Source organism: Bufo bufo, chromosome 4 (assembly GCF_905171765.1).
Source record: "Bufo bufo chromosome 4, aBufBuf1.1, whole genome shotgun sequence".
Taxonomy (NCBI): domain Eukaryota; kingdom Metazoa; phylum Chordata; class Amphibia; order Anura; family Bufonidae; genus Bufo; species Bufo bufo.
Window position 1 is genome coordinate 432,317,331 of NC_053392.1, and position 22,035 is coordinate 432,339,365.

The 22,035-nt window shown below is 46.4% G+C and overlaps 2 protein-coding genes across 3 annotated transcripts in view; one reads left to right on the forward strand and one right to left on the reverse strand.

Annotated features, from left to right (window-relative positions):
- The window catches only part of GNPAT (glyceronephosphate O-acyltransferase), a 119,028-nt gene extending 99,838 nt beyond the window's left edge, over nucleotides 1–19,190 (reverse strand). For both annotated transcript variants that reach the window (XM_040429352.1, XM_040429351.1), the window contains exons 1-2: nucleotides 19,013–19,190; nucleotides 14,003–14,194 (exon numbers count right to left, since the gene is read on the reverse strand). In XM_040429352.1, the coding sequence (XP_040285286.1) occupies nucleotides 14,003–14,194; nucleotides 19,013–19,042 (222 nt within the window). In that variant the 5' untranslated portion in view covers nucleotides 19,043–19,190. The remainder of the gene's footprint in view (nucleotides 1–14,002; nucleotides 14,195–19,012) is intronic.
- A 34-nt stretch (nucleotides 19,191–19,224) lies between these two features.
- Nucleotides 19,225–22,035, forward strand: part of C4H1orf131 (chromosome 4 C1orf131 homolog) — a 45,740-nt gene continuing 42,929 nt past the window's right edge. Inside the window, exon 1 of the mRNA XM_040429353.1 lies at nucleotides 19,225–19,413. Coding sequence (XP_040285287.1) covers nucleotides 19,359–19,413 — 55 coding nt within the window. The 5' untranslated portion in view covers nucleotides 19,225–19,358. The remainder of the gene's footprint in view (nucleotides 19,414–22,035) is intronic.

Sequence of the window (22,035 nt, forward strand, 5' to 3'; positions counted from 1 at the left end):
TTATTTGTCTTAATAGTCTTACCAAAGTTATATGTGTGAAAATAGTCCAGGATGGGGCGGAAGGATACAATTGTCTCTTCTAAGTTATATCCTTGAATGGATTTGCCCATCTTGAAGCCATGTGATGTGTAGTTGGTTAGAGGGGGGCAGAATGTATTTAGCATTCTATATTGATGTCTAGGATTAGACATGCCCATCTTGATATCATGAGGTTTTCTCTGAACAGAAGTAATGTATATAACTTATGTTCATATTTTGATATCCTAACCTAATAGCTTTGTTATAACGTGACAAGTTATTTCCACTCACATGTATTGTTAAGCTTGTAATGCTTTATATTAACGCTATATATATTCATTTGCATGTATCATTGTGTTTATTTACTTATATATGTTTATAACCTTGTAACCAATAAATCTGCATATTTTTATTATACCTATGTATTGTTGTATAATGCAGACCTACATTTTATCATTAACGTCATCTCACGTCAAAAAGAACTTATTTATCTGAGGAAATAGTCGGACTCAGATGTGAATTGTATCAATTAGGTGGTCTACAATTCACCAGGTCATGATTTTAAGAATTTATGACAAATTTTATAAATTTTATTTTTTTATGGTTAATTATTTTTATGACCATAATTAATAATTCTTAATTGAATTATTACCCCCCGACAAGTTTAAGTTGCTTTATTGGGATTTGAGTCCTTTGATTAGTAATTAGAGATGCCAGCATTCTACCTGTTTTACCTTTCTCAAAAAAATATTGCTGTCCTGCAAAGAAGCATCTATGCTGAGCTTTTTCATAGAGAAAGGTCTGGTATTTCCTCTTAGCCTCCATTAGTAATAATCGGGTATTTTCCCCATTTTGATTGACCAGATCTGCCTCAAGAGCCCCTACCCTCTCTACCAATTCCTTCTCAGCATATTCCGCCCTTTTTTTCCTAATCCTCATACTGTATGCCCCTCTTATCATGGCCTTCAGGGAGTCCCACACATAATGTATGTGTGTGGATCCATAATTTAGTGCCCAGAATTCCAATATATCTTTCCCAATCCTTTCTTGGTCGCCAACCACTTGGATCCAGTGTGGATTCAATCTAAAAGATTTTCTCCCCACAGAAGCCAAAGAGTCGGCCGTCGACAGTAACATTGGAGTGTGGTCGGATATACCGTGTGGTTCGTACTTCATTTTTTGGATCAGTTCCAAGAATTCTGAACTTGCTAGTGATAAATCTATCCTGGACATAGCCCTGCAAGATCTGCTAAAACAGGAGAAGGCAGTTTTTTTACCGTGCAGATACTGCCACACGTCTATGAGGCTCATCTCCTGGCAGATCCTGCTAAGGATCGTGGGTTGAGCAATTGTACTCCCCCTTCCACTAAGCTCAGATACCCTATCCTTATTATCCATAACGGAATTAAAATCTCCTGACACCAATATAGGACACGGATCCCACTTACAGACATACTCAGCAAGAATGTATACAAATGCGAGCACACATATCAGTCCCGTCCACTGGCCATATAAAAATACAAATCTTCCCTCCTTATCAATCCATTGATCAAATGGCTCATAATCCACATTCCTATGTATGTAGACACTAACTCCTCGCGAATAGGCCGAGTAGAGGGAGTGGTACTTGTGCTGCGTCCATGGCTTTCGCATGTATTTCAAATTTTCAGCGGTAAAATGGGTCTCTAACAGCCCCACGATAGCAGGCAAATGTTTAGAGATAGTATTGTATACCACCCTCCGTTTAAGTTTGTCCGCCATTCCACGTCAGTATACATGGCATTTGCAAAATATCGTGGGGTGATCAAGCCTTTCCGCTCCCTTCCCTAGTTCTACATCGGATCCCGCAGCAGTGAAAAAAAGAAAAGAAAAAAACTCGCCCCCCCCCACCCCATGGTGCGCAAGACAGTAAAGTCCCGCACTCCTCTTACACAACGCCTAGACCTCCTCCCACAAAATGGAAGTCTTTGACACTGCCAGCACTCGTCTCGGCCCCTCTGGAATCAAGAACAATAATATTCAAAGTCCCTTATTAGAGACCCTCGGGATATTATTTGAAATTCTATTGTGGTCTTATTAGACCAAACTATCCCTGTAGGGGTAACTAACTAATATTTTAACAAAAAAATACTTATCTTTATTAATACCGCTAAAAGACTTACACACACAAAACTGTTTAAAATTATCAGGATGCAGTGAAGTGATAATAGGCTATTATTTGTATACGCTAATAACTCTCAACGATATTGGGATATTCCCTGATGCCTATAGGGTGCATTTTTGGGGCACATACAGGTGCATACTATTGAGTGACCTCTTGTATGCTATATTATATGGGGTACTTGTGACCGGTCAAAAATCAACAACCTTTATGTTTGAAGTTGTTGATCTGATATGTATAGGATTAATGAGTGAAAGGTTCACCGTGTGTTACAATATATCAATACGTGTGAGCTCCAACTAGAACTATCTCCTATGTTTCCAATTGTAGGATAACATACATGGCAGTCTGAGTTCCCTGCTCAATTTACTGCTGGGTGCTCCCCTGTAATATGGTGTTGCTGCTGGATGCTCCACTACACACCGGTATGCTGCTAGCTGTTGTCACTGTCCACTCACTAAAACTGCCCTATATTTAATGGAATAGACTCGGTCAAACTCCCTTGCACTCTGTAGATCGATATCAATGTGCCCCTATTATTGCTCCCTTAACTTCAAACTGTTCCTGTTTAAAAATTAGCACGCTACACTATTACACCCCTCCCGACATGTTTCGCCACTGTGTGGCTTCGTCAGGGGAAGTGGGGTATAGGCGTGCGCGCGCTCACAGGTAACTCCTTTTAGATCTAAATAGGTGCCGCCCATCCCTGCGATGCTCCCAATAATATATCGTCCTATCATATTGACATGAGTGACATCCATTCAGCATGAGGCGCTTCCTGCGACGTGTATCCTGCACGCTCGTGCTCTGCCCCTCCCAGCACGTGACCCGCATGTGACGCTGACTCTGATGAACATATGCTGCGCCCCTCCTTCTACATCGCGTCATGGCTGACCGCCACTCATGGGTCCATCTGATAGGTACAATGTTGTAAGAGCTGACACCATAACATCGATCTTAACCCCTTCCTGTAATCGCTGGAAAGATGTTTCGATCAGCTATTCTCTTCGAGGGGTATTTGTAATATCGATCGATCCTTCTCAGTTTCATAGGTGTTTGTAATTAATCTCTACATTAATCTACATGTAGAGATTAATTACAAACACCTATGAAACTGAGAAGGATCGATCAATATTACAAATACCCCTCCAAGAGAATAGCTGATCGAAACATCTTTCCAGCGATTACAGGAAGGGGTTAAGATCGATGTTATGGTGTAAATTGGCAGTTACGTCACATTGCAGGGTCAGCTCTTACAACATCGTACCTATCAGATGGACCCATAGGTGGCGGTCAGCCATGACGCGATGTAGAAGGAGGGGCGCAGCATATGTTCGTCAGAGTCAGCGTCACATGCGGGTCACGTGCCGGGAGGGGCGGAGCATGAGCGTGCAGGATACACGTCGCAGGAAGCGCCTCATGCTGAATGGATGTCACTCATGTCAATATGATAGGACGATATATTATTGGGAGCATCGTAGGGATGGGCGGCACCTATTTAGATCTAAAAGGAGTTACCTGTGAGCGTGCGCACGCCTATACCCCACTTCCCCTGACGAAGCCACGCAGTGGCGAAACATGTCGGGAGGGGTGTAATAGTGTAGCGTGCTAATTTTTAAACAGGAACAGTTTGAAGTTAACCCCCTTAGCTTAAACACCCTTAATGACCAGGCCACTTTTTACACTTCTGACCTACACTACTTTAACAGTTTATTGCTCGGTCATGCAACTTACCACCCAAATGAATTTTACCTCCTTTTCTTCTCACTAATAGAGCTTTCATTTGGTGGTATTTCATTGCTGCTGACATTTTTACTTTTTTTGTTATTAATCGAAATTTAACGATTTTTTTGAAAAAAAATGACATTTCTCACTTTCAGTTGTAAAATTTTGCAAAAAAAACAACATCCATATATAAATTTTGCTCTAAATTTATTGTTCTACATGTCTTTGATAAAAAAAAATGTTTGGGTAAAAAAAAAAATGGTTTGGGTAAAAGTTATAGCGTTTACAAACTATGGTACAAAAATGTGAATTTCCGCTTTTTGAAGCAGCTCTGACTTTCTGAGCACCTGTCATGTTTCCTGAGGTTCTACAATGCCCAGACAGTACAAACACCCCACAAATGACCCCATTTCGGAAAGTAGACACCCTAAGGTATTCGCTGATGGGCATAGTGAGTTCATAGAACTTTTTATTTTTTGTCACAAGTTAGCGGAAAATGATGATTTTTTTTTTATTTTTATTTTTTCTTGTCTCATATTCCACTAACTTGTGACAAAAAATAAAAACTTCTATGAACTCACTATGCCCATCAGCGAATACCTTGGGGTGTCTTCTTTCCAAAATGAGGTCACTTGTGGGGTAGTTATACTGCCCTGGCATTCTAGGGGCCCAAATGTGTGGTAAGTAGTTTGAAATCAAAATCTGTAAAAAATGGCCGGTGAAATCTGAAAGGTGCTCTTTGGAATGTGGGCCCCTTTGCCCGCCTAGGCTGCAAAAAAGTGTCACACATGTGGTATCTCCGTACTCAGGAGAAGTTGGGCAATGTGTTTTGGGGTGTCATTATACATATACCCATGCTGGGTGAGAGAAATATCTTGGCAAAAGACAACTTTTCCAATTTTTTTTATACAAAGTTCGCATTTGACCAAGATATTTATCTCACCCAGCATGGGTATATGTAAAATGACACCCCAAAACACATTGCCCAACTTCTCCTGAGTACGGAGATACCACATGTGTGACACTTTTTTGCAGCCTAGGTGGGCAAAGGGGCCCACATTCCAAAGAGCACCTTTCGGATTTCACCGGCCATTTTTTACACATTTTGATTTCAAAATACTTCCCACACATTTGGGCCCCTAGAATGCCAGGGCAGTATAACTACCCCACAAGTGACCCCATTTTGGAAAGAAGACACCCCAAGGTATTTCGTGATGGGCATAGTGAGTTCATGGAAGTTTTTATTTTTTGTCACAAGTTAGTGGAATATGAGACTTTGTAAGGAAAAAAAAAATAAAAATCATCATTTTCCGCTAACTTGTGACAAAAAATATAAAATTCTAGGAACTCGCCATGCCCCTCACGGAATACCTTGGGGTGTCTTCTTTCCAAAATGGGGTCACTTGTGGGGTAGTTATACTGCCCTGGCATTCTAGGGGCCCTAATGTGTGGTAAGTAGGTAAATGACCTGTGAAATCCGAAAGGTGCTCTTTGGAATGTGGGCCCCTTTGCCCACCTAGGCTGCAAAAAAGTGTCACACATGTGGTATCGCCGTATTTAGGAGAAGTTGGGCAATGTGTTTTGGGGTGTCTTTTTACATATACTCATGCTGGGTGAGAGAAATATCTCGGCAAAAGACAACTTTTCCCTTTTTTTATACAAAGTTGGCATTTGACCAAGATATTTATCTCACCCAGCATGGGTATATGTAAAATGACACCCCAAAACACATTGCCCTACTTCTCCTGAGTACGGCGATACCACATGTGTGACACTTTTTTGCAGCCTAGATGCGCAAAGGGGCCCACATTCCTTTTATGAGGGCATTTTTAGACATTTGGATCCCAGACTTCTTCTCACGCTTTAGGGCCCCTAGAATGCCAGGGCAGTATAAATACCCCACATGTGACCCCATTTTGGAAAGAAGACACTCCAAGGTATTCAATAAGGGGCATGGCGAGTTCATAGAAATTTTATTTTTTTGGCACAAGTTAGCGGAAATTGATATATATATTTTTTTTCTCACAAAGTCTCCCTTTCCGCTAACTTGGGACAAAAATTTCAATCTTTCATGGACTCAATATGCCCCTCACGGAATACCTTGGGGTGTCTTCTTTCCGAAATGGGGTCACATGTGGGGTATTTATACTGCCATGGCATTCTAGGGGCCCTAAAACGTGAGAAGAAGTCTGGAATATAAATGTCTAAAAAATTTTACGCATTTGGATTCCGTGAGGGGTATGGTGAGTTCATGTGAGATTTTATTTTTTGACACAAGTTAGTGGAATATGAGACTTTGTAAGAAAAAAAAAAAATTTCCGCTAACTTGGGCCAAAAAAATGTCTGAATGGAGCCTTACAGGGGGGTGATCAATGACAGGGGGGTGATCAGGGAGTCTTTATGGGGTGATCACCCCCCTGTCATTGATCACCCCCCTATAAGGCTCCATTCAGATGTCCGTATGTGTTTTGCGGATCCGATCCATGTATCAGTGGATCCGTAAAAATCATACGGACATCTGAATGCAGCCTTACAGGGGGGTGATCAATGACAGGGGGGTGATCAGGGAGTCTATATGGGGTGATCACCCCCCTGTCATTGATCACCCCCCTATAAGGCTCCATTCAGATGTCCGTATGTGTTTTGCGAATCCGATCCATGTATCAGTGGATCTGTAAAAATAATACGGACATCTGAATGCAGCCTTACAGGGGGGTGATCAATGACAGGGGGGTGATCAGGGAGTCTATATGGGGTGATCACCCCCCTGTAAGGCTCCATTCAGATGTCCGTATGTGTTTTGCGGATCCGATCCATGTATCAGTGAATCCGTAAAAATCATACGGACATCTGAATGCAGCCTTACAGGGGGGTGATCAATGACAGGGGGGTGATCAATGACAGGGGGGTGATCAGGGAGTCTATATGGGGTGATCACCTCCGTCATTGATCACTCATCTGTAAGGCTCCATTCAGACGTCCGTATGTGTTTTGCTGATCCGATCCATCTATCAGTGGATCCGTAAAATTCATACGGACGTCTGAATGCAGCCTTACAGGGGGGTGATCAATGACAGGCGGGTGATCAGGGAGTCTATATGGGGTGATCACCTCCGTCATTGATCACTCCCCTGTAAGGCTCTATTCAGACGTCCGTATGTGTTTTGCGGATCCGATCCATCTATCAGTGGATCCGTAAAATTCATACGGACCTCTGAATGGGGTTAAAAAAATCACATCTCCAGCCTGCCAGCGAACGATCGCCGCTGGCAGGCTGGAGATCCACTCTCTTACCTTCCGTTCCTGTGAGTGCGTGCGCCTGTGTGCGCGCGTTCACAGGAAATCTCGCGTCTCGCGAGATGACGCACGGATGCGTCCAGGAGGAATGAATCAACCACCTTCCGGACGCATCCGTGCGTTAGGCGGTCCGGAGGTGGTTAAGGGAGCAATAATAGGGGCACATTGATACCGATCTACAGAGTGCAAGGGAGTTTGACCGAGTCTATTCCATTAAATATAGGGCAGTTTTAGTGAGTGGACAGTGACAACAGCTAGCAGCATACCGGTGTGTAGTGGAGCATCCAGCAGCAACACCATATTATAGGGGAGCACCCAGCAGTAAATTGAGCAGGGAACTCAGACTGCCATGTATGTTATCCTACAATAGGAAACATAGGAGATAGTGCTATTTGGAGCTCACACGTATTGATATATTGTAACACACGGTGAACCTTTCACTCATTAATCCTATACATATCAGATCAACAACTTTAAACATAAAGGTTGTTGATTTTTGACCGGTCACAAGTACCCCATATAATATAGCATACAAGAGGTCACTCTATAGTATGTACCTATCTACCTGTATGTGCACCCTATAGGCATCAGGGAATATCCCAATATCGTTGAGAGTTAGTAGCGTATACAAATAATAGCCTATTATCACTTCACTGCATCCTGATAAATTTTAAACAGTTTTGTGTGTGAAAGTCTTTTAGCGGTATTAATAAAGATAAGTATTTTTTTGTTAAAATATTAGTTAGTGACCCCTACAAAAACATGGAATCCAACCGCCTCAAAGATGCCGTCTGGGACAGATAGATACGCACTGCAGGCACCAGATCCAGAGAATGGAGCGACTGTTCGAGGATGAGACGGGTCCGGACAAAATTAAGGAAGAATAATCTTCTCATTTAGATGGAATGTTGACACCACCTTCGGCAAGAAGGACTGCACAGGGTGAAGGACCACCTTATCCTGATGGAGGATCAGGAAAGGCGCCCGAGATGACAAAGCCACGAGTTCCGACACTCAACGGATAGAAGTAATTGCAACCAAAAAAAGACACCTTATAAGACAGGAAGCGCAGCGACACCTGCTGCAAAGGCTCAAATGGAGAAGATTGGAGAGCGTTGAGCAATAGATTAAGATCCCAAGGATCCAATGGAGGACGGAAGGGAGGCGCAGCATGCACCACCCTCTGCAGAAAAGTCTGAACCTCTGAAAGCAAAGCAAAATTTTGCTGAAAAAGAATGGAGTGCGCCGACACTTGCCCCTTGAGAGAGCTGAGAGCCAGCCCCAAGTCCATGCCCAATTGCAGGAAAGCCAAAAATCGCGGCAAAGAAATACGAACGGGAGACAGCTGTCTCCACTCGCACCAACTAAAGTAGGACGTCCAAGTCCGGTGGTAGATTCTGGAAGATGACGGCTTCCTGACACGAATCATAGTCTGGACCACTGCATCTGAAAAACCCAGAGCTTTCAGTACGGCGGCTTCAACAGCCATGCCGTTAAATGTAGCAACCCTAAATTCAGGTGGAAGATCGGCCCCTGCGACAGCAAGTCTTCCCGAAGAGGAAGACGCCAAGGTTCATCGGCGAGAAGTGCGACTAGGGATGCGTGCCACACCCTGCGCGGCCAATCTGGGGCCAGAAGAATGACGGGCAGTCCCTCGGACCTGATCTTCCTGAGAAGCCGCGGAATGAGCGGAAGAGGCGGGAACACGTAAGGAAACGTGAACCGACTCCACGGGATCACCAGTGCATCGCATGCCAGGGCCCTGGGGTCCCTGGATCGTGCAACGAAGTCCTCAACCATGTTGTTGAACAGTGAGGCCATGAGATCCACATCCGGCTGACCCCACCTCTCGCAGATGTCCTGAAAGACCTGCGGGTGAAGAGCCCACTCAACGGGATCGAGGCGCTCCAGGCTGAGAAAGTCCGCGATCCAGTTGTCTACGCCTGGAATGTGAACTGCCGATAGCCCCGGAACCGGTTTCTCCGCCCAGCTGAAAATCAGCAGTCTCCTCCATGACTGTCGGGCTCCAGGTGCCGCCCTGGTGATTGATTTATGCCACCGCCGTGGAGTTGTCGGACTGCACCCGCACCGGACAACCCCTGAGATGGTCGGCCCAGTGTTGCAGAGAGAGTCGAATCGCCCTCAACTCCAGAACATTGATTGGAAGGGAGCGCTCCTCGCGTGACCATACCCCCTGGACCGAGAGATTTTCCAACACTCCCCCACAACCCGCGAGGCTTGCGTCTGTTGTTAACACCCTCCACCATCTGAGGGCCCGGCGCACTGGGGCAAGGAGACGCATTGGCCGATCCAAGGAGTCTGGGGAGCGATCCCAGCTGGACAGAATGGCTCGCTGAAGCGTTCTGGTATGGAATTGAGCATAGGGAAGAATCTGCAGACGAAGAGTGGATAGTTTTTCTGGAGGCAAGAACACCTTGGCCTGACAAGTGTCCAGTACCATGCCCAGATAAGTCAACCGCTGCGATGGATAAAGACAAGACTTCTGCCTGTTCAGGATCCATCCAAAGCGCTCCAGGTTATCTAGAACAATGTTCAAGCTGTCCGCTGTCCGCCGTCCCCTGGAACGACGGACCCTTCACCAGGATATCGTCTAAGTACAGGATCACCACGACCCCCTGGCATGGAGCAGGGCCATGACTGCCACCAGAACCTTAGTAAAGACCCTGGGAGCCGTGGCCAGGCTGAACGGGAGGGCCACAAACTGGTAGTAAAATGGACCCACTGCGAATCAGAGAAACCTCTGATGACTGACGCATATGGGCACGTGAAGATAAGCGTCCTTGATGTCTATCGAGGACAGGTACTCCCCCGGTTCCATGGACGTAATGACCAAACTCAGTGACTCCATCCGGAATCTGCGGACGCGAAGGAAATGGTTGCGCGCCTTCAGGTCCAGAACGGGACTTTTTTGGGAACCACAAAGAGATTGGAGTAAAACCCCTGAAAACGGTCTTGCGCAGGAACCAGAACAATCACACCTTGGTGCAGCAGCGTGTGAATTGCCAGAAAAAAAGAATCTGCGGCTGCGGGAGAGGCCGGAGGAGACGACCGAAAAAAAAAAAAAAAAACGGGACGGAGGGGAAGACTTGAAGTCCAGCTTGTAGCCCTCTGCAATGACCTCCCTCATCCACACATCTGAGATGTGAGCCAGCAAAACATGCCGAAAAACATGAAGCCGGCCACCCATGCAAACGGAGTGCGCCGGAAGCCGCCCGTCATGCAGCGGAGCTCTTAAGGTTAAAGGACTTGGAGCTCTGTTGACGAGAATGCCAGAAAGGCCGCGGATTAAAGGAAGGATTGTGCTTCTGGCCTGCGGCCGACTTATCAAACGCTCCCTTGGGGCCGGATTCCGCTTTTTTTACTTATTAGATCGCCCCCTGTTCTGTGGAAAATGGGTGCTCTTACCACCTGTTCCGTCCAAAATGATCTCATCCAGGCGCTTACCAAAAAGTCTGCCGCCGGTAAAGGGGAGGGCCGTCAGGGTCCGTTTTTGAAGCATTATCTGCCGCCCAGCATGAGAGCCATAGGGTACGCCGAATAGCCACCAAGAGGGCTGACGAGCGAGCCATAAACCTGGCCGCGTCCAAAGATGCTTCACAAATATATGCACTGGCATGCGAGAGCTGCAGGGCCACATCTGCAAGTTCCCTTGAGGGGACTCCCGAGTCGAGACCCTGATGTAAATCACTTGCCCACTCTCCCATAGCCTTGCTCACCCATGTAGAGGCAAACACCGGCTGCAGCTCTGTGCCCACTGCTTCAAAGGCAGATTTAGCAAACGCTTCCAGCTTCTTATCTTTGATATCAGAAAAAGAAGCCCCATCCGCCATTGGCAAGGTAGTATGTTTAGCCAAGCGGGAAACTGGCGGGTCCACTATAGGTGGAGCCGACCATTTCTTAGTCAAATCCTCCGGAAAAGGATGTTCAAGCGTTTTGGCAACATGAAATTCCACTCCTTGGTGGTTGGGGAAACACTTGTGAGAATGACGCGACTTTCTAAAGAAAACACCTGCGCTGGCAGATGATGGAGATGGATCCTCAACCTGCAACGTCTCAATAACTGCCGTAATAAATTGTCCACCATGGAGGATAGTTTGGGTGACTGACCCTTCGGTGAGACAACATCCTCATCTGACCCTCTCTCCTGAGAACATGCCTCTTCAGCTGAGGACATGTCGGAGTGAGACTCTCTAGAAGGAGGAGAGGCCGAGGAAACGGGAGACACAGACACCCTTTGGGCGGGGATGTTCTAGCCCGTTTTGTGGAACGGCCGTGATGGGCACGCGCCCCATGATCCCCAGAGTCGGACCGGTCAGAGGACTGCCTCGAAGTCTTCTGCCCCCTTGGCTACAGCCAGATCACCACCTTCGGTGTGCCGTCCCATGGTGAGGCGATTGCTGGCGGCCGTAGTGATGCGATTGCTGGCGGGAGACAGAGGTTCTTACTGGAACCTCTGGTCCTCCTTTTCTTCTGGAGAGCGTGAACGAGCAGGGGGTTTGGGTGACCCCCTGGTCTCCCGTCCTCTGCCGACAAACGCCCCAATATATTCACAATAGCTTTTTTGGTATTGGAGACATCCTATACTACCCTAGACAGGGAACGTGCCCATTCCGGTTCTTCCGTAGGTTGGGCAGCGGTAAGCAATGCGTCCGGAGCCGAGCAACTTGATGGCGGCGCAGCACACGCAAAGCAGAGGGAATCTGACTGAGGGAAAGAAAATTTTGCGCGACATGATGTGCAGGCAAAATGACAAACCGCCTGCTTCGGGACCTGGGGCCTAGGTTCAGACATAATGACACCCCTGTCACCCCAATGAGGCAAATGGGAAGGTTAGGCCCTGCCAGAAGTGACAAACAACACTTAGGCTCCATTCACATGTCCGTGGCGTGTTGTGGACCCGCAAATTGCGGATCCGCAACACACCCACCCGGCACCCCTATAGAAATGCCTATTCTTGTCCGCAAGCTGCGGACAAGAATAGGATATGTTCTATCTTTTGCGGAGCTGCGGACCCGAAGATCGGGGACGTGCTCCGCAAATGCGGATAGCACACTGTGTGCTGTCCGCATCCATTCCGTCCCCATAGAAAATGAATGGGTCCGCACCCGTTCTGCAAAATTGCGGAACGGATGCGGACCCATTTGCGGACGTGTGAATGGAGCCTTACCCAGCCTGTGTCCCTTCAAGCAGCCAACACCATCAGCGTCCCGCCAGGTGCTTTAAATCCTGGAAGTGGGCAGAGCCTACTCTCCCTCTGCTCTGCCGCTTGCATGGGGGCGGGGCAAACAAAAGCCCCGTCCCCAAAAATGACGCAGGCCCTCAGCGCCCATCAGGCTACGCCCCCTCGCTCTCAGGCCCCACGCTCGCCGGAATACACGTCAGCATCCCTGGCCGAACCCAGACGCCGGCCAGGGAAAAATAAGCTGCGGGGGGGGCCCTGCAGGAGTAGGCCGCATAGAAGCCGGGGCCTCAATTAATAATGGCCCCGGCTGCCCCAGCAGACGCGCCGACCAGGAAGTGGCGCTCAGGAGGAAACTCTGCCCCCTCTCCTCTCGCGGCGCGTTAAGGAGGATGCCGCCGTGGAAACGGACTCCCCAGTAGTAGGCCCCAAATGCAGTCGGGGCCTCAATTATTACCAATGGCCCCGGCGGCCCTGTGGAAGCGGCGATGAGTACGACGACGCTGGACCAAGGAAGCGCTGCGCGTGAGGCCACACAGCAGGAGCAGCTCCCTGAGCCCTGCACCAGGTACCATTTAAACATTTACCGGGCTCCCATTAGCGCCCATAGTACAGGGCGACTACATGGGGACCATCACATGGGCGGAGGAGAGGGTACTGGAGGGGGGGCACTGTGGGCAGTCTCCTACTCACCTGTCCGAAGTCTTCTGCCCCCTGGCTCCAGCCGGATCACCACCTTCGGAGTGCGGCCCCTTGGTGAGGGACGCTACACCGGAAACAGAGGGGACTTTCGCTGGGGCGGTCATGGTGATGTGCTTGCTGGCGGGAGATAGAGGTTTTTACAGGGACCTCTGGTCCTCCTTTTCTTCCGTTCCCTGGGTGGGAGTGCAGGCAGTTTTTACCCGGACTGCCTGAAGCTTCCCGATAGAAGGAAAAATAAAAGAAAAATTTGTAACCAGCAGACTAAGCTAAAAACTGATTAGCTTGGTCCCTGCAGGAAGGGATAAAGCTGATGAGGGAGGAGCTTACACTGTGTGCTTAGTGTCTGCCTCCTGGCGGCAACAGCTATACCCATGGTCAATGCCTGTGTCCCTCAATGAGACGGATGAGAAATATAGTTTTGCTCATGAGGCCAAAGGGAACAAATTAAAATTTGGGAGATAATATAAATGTCATTTTATTATGACATATTTAAGAAGCTCTATCTATGTTGAACTAGAGCGCACACTGCCAGAATCAGGTTACATAAAGGAGTGACTCCCTAACCAGTTGTCTGCAAGGGGCATATGTTGCAATAGACAACCCTCTGATGGGTACTTTAGGAGGTTGTGATTCTTTTTAAGTAAAAGCACAGGTCTTTCTGATGAGGCTGCTAATTGCTACGGGCACCTCTTCTACTTTTCCTAGCTCTTCATTTCACACATAACCCCATGTTGATGATCTGGGGAGATGTCATTTGCTTAGGACCAGAAAAGAGGAGTATGGGAATACAATCAATTCTTCATACAATCAAACAGAACCTTGGTAGTAGAAGGTATCAGGATACCTTTTCCTGTAAAAGGATCAGTGGAGTAAGTCATCTCCACAGCGGTTCCTCTCACCTGTCTCATAACATATTGTAACTGGTCAGACTCCAACACCATGGATTTCAGGGCACTTGGCTTGCAAGGGATAAAGCTCTTATAGATGACTGGTGAAAAACATTTCATGGCATATCGTAGGTCACTGGACTGACGTCGTTCTTCTAGTATATCTTCAAACACCTCCCTTTTCTTGCTTCTGAACTTTCTCTGCTGTGAAGGCAATGGTGCAATTGTAAATGGCAGCTACAATGTGGCAATTCTTTCCATTACCAGTCTATATCAAGATTTCACAAATGAGTGATATGAAGTAAACACCGATCAAAGAGGTCTTCTCTACTGTTTCTGCTGGCTGCATGCAAAAACTGTTGGGCCTTCACTGAATATGTACTATGTGGGCAAATGCTTCCATTGTCTTTAGGCTACACTCACACAACTGCTTACACACTTTCGGGTCCTATTAAAGAAATGCCTATTCTTCTCCACAAAACAGATAAGAATAGGACATGTTCTATGATTTGAGGGACAGCCATATGGATGCACATACAGATGACATCCCTGTGCTGTGAGCATTTTTTTTTGCAGCCCCACGGAAATTAATAGGCCCGTGTGCGATCATATAGTCATGTGAATATAGCCTTATGCAAATGCAGGTATACCACACAGATCCAATGAAGAGCTGGTCATTGTCAAGAACCTTCTAGAATACAGTAATAAATCAATGCATGGTAAAATTCTCTTGGTCTAATACCCGTTTAACCGCACTTCCATATTAGAAGGATGTATAAGCCAATGGGTAACTCCTCTTTCCAGAGTCTGACAAGTATTACTATTCCATGCCTCTGGACTAACAAGGAGCTTGGGACTAGTCCAGAAACAAATACCAAATGGTTTATTGCCTGTTATAGCATGTCTTAAAAAAGTCCCCATGACATATCTATCTCTGAGTAACAGTAGGTCATCAGCTTTCACAGAGAAGCTAATGTAAAAGTAAAATTCTGTATCATGGTTGATCATCTTCTCCCTTTTGCAAAAATCAAAGCTGAACTGCGAAGAAAAAACATACAGGTCCCAGATGCTCGTATACTAGTCTATAGTCTGTTGAGAGAAACCACACGGCTCCTTCAAACCTTTTTCATCTACATTTGTTAATTTATTTATTTTTTAACTTATTAAAGGGGTTTTCCTTGTGTTTTATACTGACGACCAATCCTCTGGTCACCAGGCACTCCAGCCGCAGCCTCTTCAACCTGCTGACTGGTGGAGGTGCCAGGAGTCAGACCCCCACCGATTACATACTGATGACTCCCAACACGGATCTTGCAATATTGCTAAAATACAGATGTAATAAAGCAAGTACGCAATGTAAACTGTGCGGAAATTATTTTACATTTAATCTGGTGTCTGAAAACCAAAGCAATATGGATACATTGGAACATGCTGTGTATTGGGGGGGGGGGGGGGGGGGGGAGAAATCACATAAAAAGATGCATGTAAAAAATAGAAATATGAAAAACCATTTAAATATATTGGCACCATCTGTTCCATGAAAAAAAATTAACTAATACGGATCCCTAAGGCCTCTTTCACACGGCGTCATGTTTTTGGCCCGGATAAGAAGCGGGTGCGTCGTGGGAAAATGCGCAATTTTTCCGCGAGAGTGCAAAACATTGTAATGCGTTTTGCACGCGCGTGAGAAAAATCTGCATGTTTGGTACCCAAACCCGAACTTCTTCACAGAAGTTCGGGTTTGGGATCGGTGTTCTGTAGATTGTATTATTTCCCCTTATAACATGGTTATAAGGGAAAATAATAGCATTCTTAATACAGAATGCTTAGTAAAATAGGGATGGAGGGGTTAAAAAAACAAATAAAAAATTTAACTCACCTTAATCCACTTGTTCGCGCAGCCCGGCATCTCTTCTGTCTTCAGGACCTGGGTAAAGAACCTGTGGTGACGTCACTGCGCTCATCACATGATCCATCACCATGGTGATGGATCATGTGACGGACCATGTCAGAATCAGAATCAGCTTTATTCGCCAAACACGACACAGTCGATCGTGCTCGGAACCAGAAGAGAGGAGCACAGTACCGACTCGATGGTGCAGGAGTAGAAGCACTTCAGTAGGTCCTGTGCCATTCCGAACTTCTTCAGTTGTCGAAGGAAGTATAGCCGCTGGTGAGCCTTCTTTATGATGGACGAGATGTTGGGACGCCAGGATAGGTCCTCAGAGATTGTCGTGCCTAGGAGGCGGGCGCTGGGCATCCTTGCGACTTCAGATCCGTCAATGTAGGTCGGGGGGGAACTACCCTTTTCTTCCTGAAGCCGATGACCAGCTCGACCATCTTTGTGGTGTTTAGAACCAGATTGTTTAGAATAAGTTGCTGACCCTGTCGATTTCCTTACGGTAGGCCTGCTCATCGCTGTCGCTAATCAGGCCCACGAGTGTGGTGTCATCTGCGAACTTGATGACTTTAACTGAGGCCTCCTCCAATCTGCACTCATTCGTGTACAGAGAGAACAGGAACGGCGATAGTACACATCCCTGAGAATGTGTACACATCCCTGATGTGATGAGCGCAGTGACGTCACCACAGGTCCTTTTCCTGTGCACAGCAAAGAAGAAGGCAGAAGAGATGCCGGCTGCGCAAACAAGTGGATTAAGGGGAGTTAAATAATTTATTTTTTTTAACCCCTCCATCCCTATTTTACTAAGCATTCTGTATTAGGCTACTTTCACACTTGCGTTCGGAGCGGATCCGTCTGATGTTTCATCAGACGGATCCGCTCCGATAATGCAGACGTTCGCATCCGTTCAGAACGGATGCGTCTGCATTAAAACTTAGAAAATTTTCTAAGTGTGAAAGTTGTCTGAGCGGATCCGTTCAGACTTTACATTGAAAGTCAATGGGGAACGGATCCGCTTGAAGATTGAGCCATATAGTGTCATCTTCAAGCGGATCCGTCCCCATTGACTTACATTGTAAGTGTGGACGGATCCGCTCGCCTCCGCACGGCCAGGCGGACACCCGAACGCTGCAAGCAGCGTTCAGGTGTCCGCTCACTGAGCGGAGCGGAGGCTGAACGCTGGCAGGCGGATGCATTCTCAGTGGATCCGCCTCCACTGAGAATGCATTGGGGCCAGACGGATGCGTTCGGGGCCGCTCGTGAGCCCCTTCAAACGGTGCGCACGAGCGGACACCCGAACGCTAGTGTGAAAGTAGCCTTAAGAATGCTATTATTTTCCCTTATAACCATGTTATAAGGCAAAATAATATAATGATCGGGTCCCCATCCCGATCGTCTCCTAGCAACCGTGCGTGAAAATCGCACCGCATCCGCACTTGCTTGCGGATGCTTGCGATTTTCACGCAGCCCCATTCATTTCTATGGGGCCTGCGTTGCGTGAAAAATGCACAAAATAGAGCATGCTGCGATTTTCACGCAACGCACAAGTGATGCATGAAAATCACCGCTCATGTGCACAGCCCCATAGAAATAAATGGGTCTGGATTCAGTGCGGGTGCAATGCGTTCACCTCACGCATTGCACCCGCGCGGAAATCTCGCCCGTGTGAAAGGGGCCTAACAGATTATTCCTGCAACTCACAGACCAGAGATCAGCAACCTTTGGCACTCCAGAAGCTGTAAAACTGCAACTCCCAACATGCACACATGCTCAGCTGCTATTCTAACTCCCATAGAAGTGAATGTAGCACTCTGAGAGTTGTAGTTTCTGAACAGCTTGGGTGACGGAGGTTGCTGATCCCTGCTCTAGACCAAAGGACCACCTATGTTTTTCTCAACAATCTGGACACATATGAACATGGGACCAACATAAATCAACAGGTCGGCCAGTTTCACAGGTACAAATCTGCTGACAGATGCCTTTTAAACTGGGTTTTCTGAGATTTCGATATTGAAGATCTGTCCACAGGATAGGTCATCAATATCAGGACCCTAGTAATCAGCTTACCATCTTACCAACCATAGCGCTGTACATTGTATAGCAGCTCTGCCTCATGCACTTGAATGGGGCTGCGCCGCGTCTAGGCCGCGTGACCAATGAACATGACATCAAAACCCTAAAATGATCACACAACAGCAAGTTGTGCAGATTTTTTTTGTAACATCTGCACCAAACAACTTGTGACATTTCATACATTTGGTGCAAACAACAGCAATGCAAACTCAAGCCAAACAGTCATTTCCACTCATGATAATTTCTCCCTTTAAAGGGTTTCTGTCATGAGAAATAACGTTATGTAGTTGACTGAGATTAGCGATGTGCTAATGTCAGCAGTACATAACATTATGCTTTATAACTCCCTGCCTGACGCCGTTCTCTTAAAATAAAAGGTGCTATTAGGGCGTTGCTTCAGCACCTAGAGGCTCGGTCTACGCACCCTTTGGCACGCCCAGGTGCCGTTGATTGACTGTCGAGTTCTCCAAATCGTCACGCAAATCCAGCGCCTGCGCCGTCCCTTTTAGTATTCGGCGCAGTGAGTGAAGGACACGCTCCTGGTGCTGGCTTCCTTCCTTTGGCGCAGTGAGGAAGCCGGCAGCAGGAGCATGTCCTTCACTCACTGCGCCGAATACTAAATAAGACGGCGCAGGCGCGAGATTTACGTGACACTGAGGAGAACTCGAAAGTCAGTCAATGGGACCTGGGCGTGCCAAAGGGTGCGTAGACCGAGCCTCTAGGTGCTAAAGCAACGCCCTAATAGCACCTTTTATTTTAAGAGAACGGCGTCAGGCAGGGAGTTATAAAGCATAATGTTATGTACTGCTGACATTAGCACATCGCTAATCTCAGTCAACTACATAACGTTATTTCTCATGACAGACAGGGGAGAATTCGGTATGTTTGTTTCATTGCATATTATAATTCTACAGTGAGTGAAGAGAAGGATGAATGCACCACCTCCAGCACTACATACAGTAGATCAGATAGCACTGCTCACAGGCACCAGACATCCACCAAGCTGGCAGCGCCCGCTGCCTCCGCCCGGTGTAACAGGCACTTACTAAGTACGGTGTGCCCATAGCGCCTGCCATCGGTGCCCTCCAACTTCAGTGGGCGCTCTATCTCACTGTCATCACCGGCTCCCCTCACACGGTAGGAACGTGTTATACAGAAGCACAGGAAGGGGTGGAGAGCACGACAACTGTCACGGGCAGGGCCATTTTGACAGCTACGGAAGCCTCATATGGGACAAACATCCAGCCAGCTCTGCGGCCGGATTCTACGGCAGCCGCTGAAGGACAATCTTTCTGCAGGGAGCGCTTCCGCTCAGCTGTAGCCGGGAAGTAACCACGTGTGTGATGTTGCACTGAGGGCAGTTCTCATCAGGACTGGCACAAGCCTCTCACAATGACAGAAGTGCGGGACCAGCTGGACTCCGTGCTCAGCTCCTTGTATGACTTTGGTGAGTATGTCGTGCACCTTCCCCTGGCTGGAGATGGATTTCATATGTTTTACCAGGGCCACACATTCACCCAGCACAGAGAACCTGTAACAGGCTGGCACCATATCACATATCCACCTTTGGGGTCCTCCAAGGGGATCTCACTCTGCAGGACTGCCTGAATCTGTAGATCAAGGTCTGCTAACTCCATAAAGGTTTATGTAATCGGCTGACAGTATAAAGTATGAGATCTTTAGACCCTTCCGCCAATGTCTGACACCTTTTTGGGAGGGGTAGTGGAAGACAAGAATGATCTATCTCTTGCTGTACACAAGCACTGATGTATGTATCCAGGAGTCAGGGCAGATGTTGGTGGAAGACTTATCCAGCTGACTGCTATCTTCTGTATATTGCCCGTATTCCACCGACTGCCTGTCACCTCCCTGTACTACCAGGTTGGTGGTGCTATGTGGTTCTGACTCTAGTAATGAAGCTACACCCAAGCAGCTGATTGGCAGGATCTGACTCCCGGCAGCCCCATCGATCCACTGTTTGAAGGGGTCCAGTGCCGCAGCCTTTTCAAAAGTTCATCTGAATATCATTTGGCTTTTTTATTGGTGGTGCACACTGCTTATCCCATACTAGTGAACGGAAGTGGCAGTTACTAGACCGCCGGTACAAGCTGGACCTGAAAGGAGCCAGCTGAACGGTGATGGTGTTGAGAGTTGGACCTCTACCAATCTGACATTGAGATCATTACAGCACACCAGAAATTGGCTGCACATCACCTCATGTAAACGGGAATGGGTTGCTATCAAAGTATAAATAAAAATAACCCCAAAAACTGGAAAAAAAAATCAAATATAAACACTTACAAACACAGACAATAATCTGCAACAAAAGTTACAGTCCCCAGATCAGTATTGTCCTTTTGCGCTGCAGGTTTTCTTGTGAGGTGGGTACCCTTCACAAATAACCAATGTATATAATATAGAAAACCGCGCTGCTCCAACTTGAGTGCAGTTCACACTGAAGGAGACAAAAGGTATCTGTTGATGTGATTCCTCAGTTTGGTTCCCACTAAGGTCGATGCTCAAATCTCCTAAAAATCAAAAAAGACACGGCCTAACATAGTGACATAGTGAAATAACTTGATTTATTGTACTCACAAAATCCATAAAACAACACGCATATGAAATTGAAAGCAGATCCAACCCCAGAGTATAAGAAACAAATGGATGTATTATTGGAGAGGGGCAAGGAAACGGGGATCCTTAATATGAGGGAATTTGAATTTCTACAGATGAAACATCCAGCGATTCCAGTTATTATTTACCCACGGTTCATAAAAGTATTATTGACCCCCTCCAAGACCAGTTGTATCTGGGATTAATTCTCTAACCAGCCGTGTTACTGAATATGTGGACTTTTTTCAGCAAAAATATGTGAGAAAGACCTCTTGTTATTTGAAAGACACAGGAAATGTTTTGAAGTTGATAAAGAGTTTTGATCAATTCCCAGAAAATATATTAGCCATAGTTGAAGCTGCATCCTTGTACACCATCATCCCCAAAGATAAAGGGATGAATGCAATTAAGGATTGTCTTGAAAAAGGTCCAGCAATGACGTTTAAGCAAGGGGAATTTATTTTGGATTGTTTAGATTTTTGTTTGTGTCACAATTTTTAACTTTTTTTGTTTGATGGTAACTTTTATTTACAGTGCACTGGGACCGTGATGGGGGTGAAATTCGCCCCCAGTTTAGCTAATTTGTTTATGGCCTCATGGGAAGATAAATACATAAGGACTGTATTGGGAAGAACAAATAAAAACGGGAAATTGATTGTGTGGAAAAGGTATATAGACGACTGTTTGTGAATATGAAGGGAAGAACGTGAAGGTTTGGAGGATTTTCTATGTTACATAAATGCAAGTGATTGAAACTTGCAGTTTACAGGAAATGTAAGCCATGATTCTGTAGATTTATTATTATTTTTTTAAACCTGACTATTTTTTTCTGAAGAAGGTAAACTAAAAACCAATACATTCTTCAAACCAACAGATGTCAATGCTTATATTTCCACTACTAGTTGCCACTATAAACCCTGGATCACAAACATTCCGAAGGGGCAGTTTAAGAGAGTGTATAGGAATTGCACTAATATTGATGACTATGAGGAACAAAGTAATATGATACAAAACAGGTTTTTGGAGAAGGGTTATAATGGGAAAGAACTAGAGCTTTGTGCACAGAAAGGTATGGAACAAAATGTGCACACAAATCAGAGTAAGGCCGCATGCACACGACCGTGGTTTGTTTTGCGGTTCGCAAAACACGGATGGTGTCCGCGCGTGTTCCGCAATCTCCTTAAAATGATTCTCATGCCAAAGCTTATGTATGTCTTGCGTAATTCCCCTGTCTGGATTCCAGAACACGTTTTTTTAAGGATAGATAGAATGCTTAGAGGCTTGATCTGGCGTAGGAAACGAGTCAGGATCCGGTTGGATATATTACAGAGAGGAAAAGCAGGGGGTCTATCCATTCCAAATCCATGGCTATATTATACACTGCTCAAAAAAATAAAGGGAACACAAAAATAACACATCCTAGATCTGAGTTAATTAAATATTCTTCTGAAATACT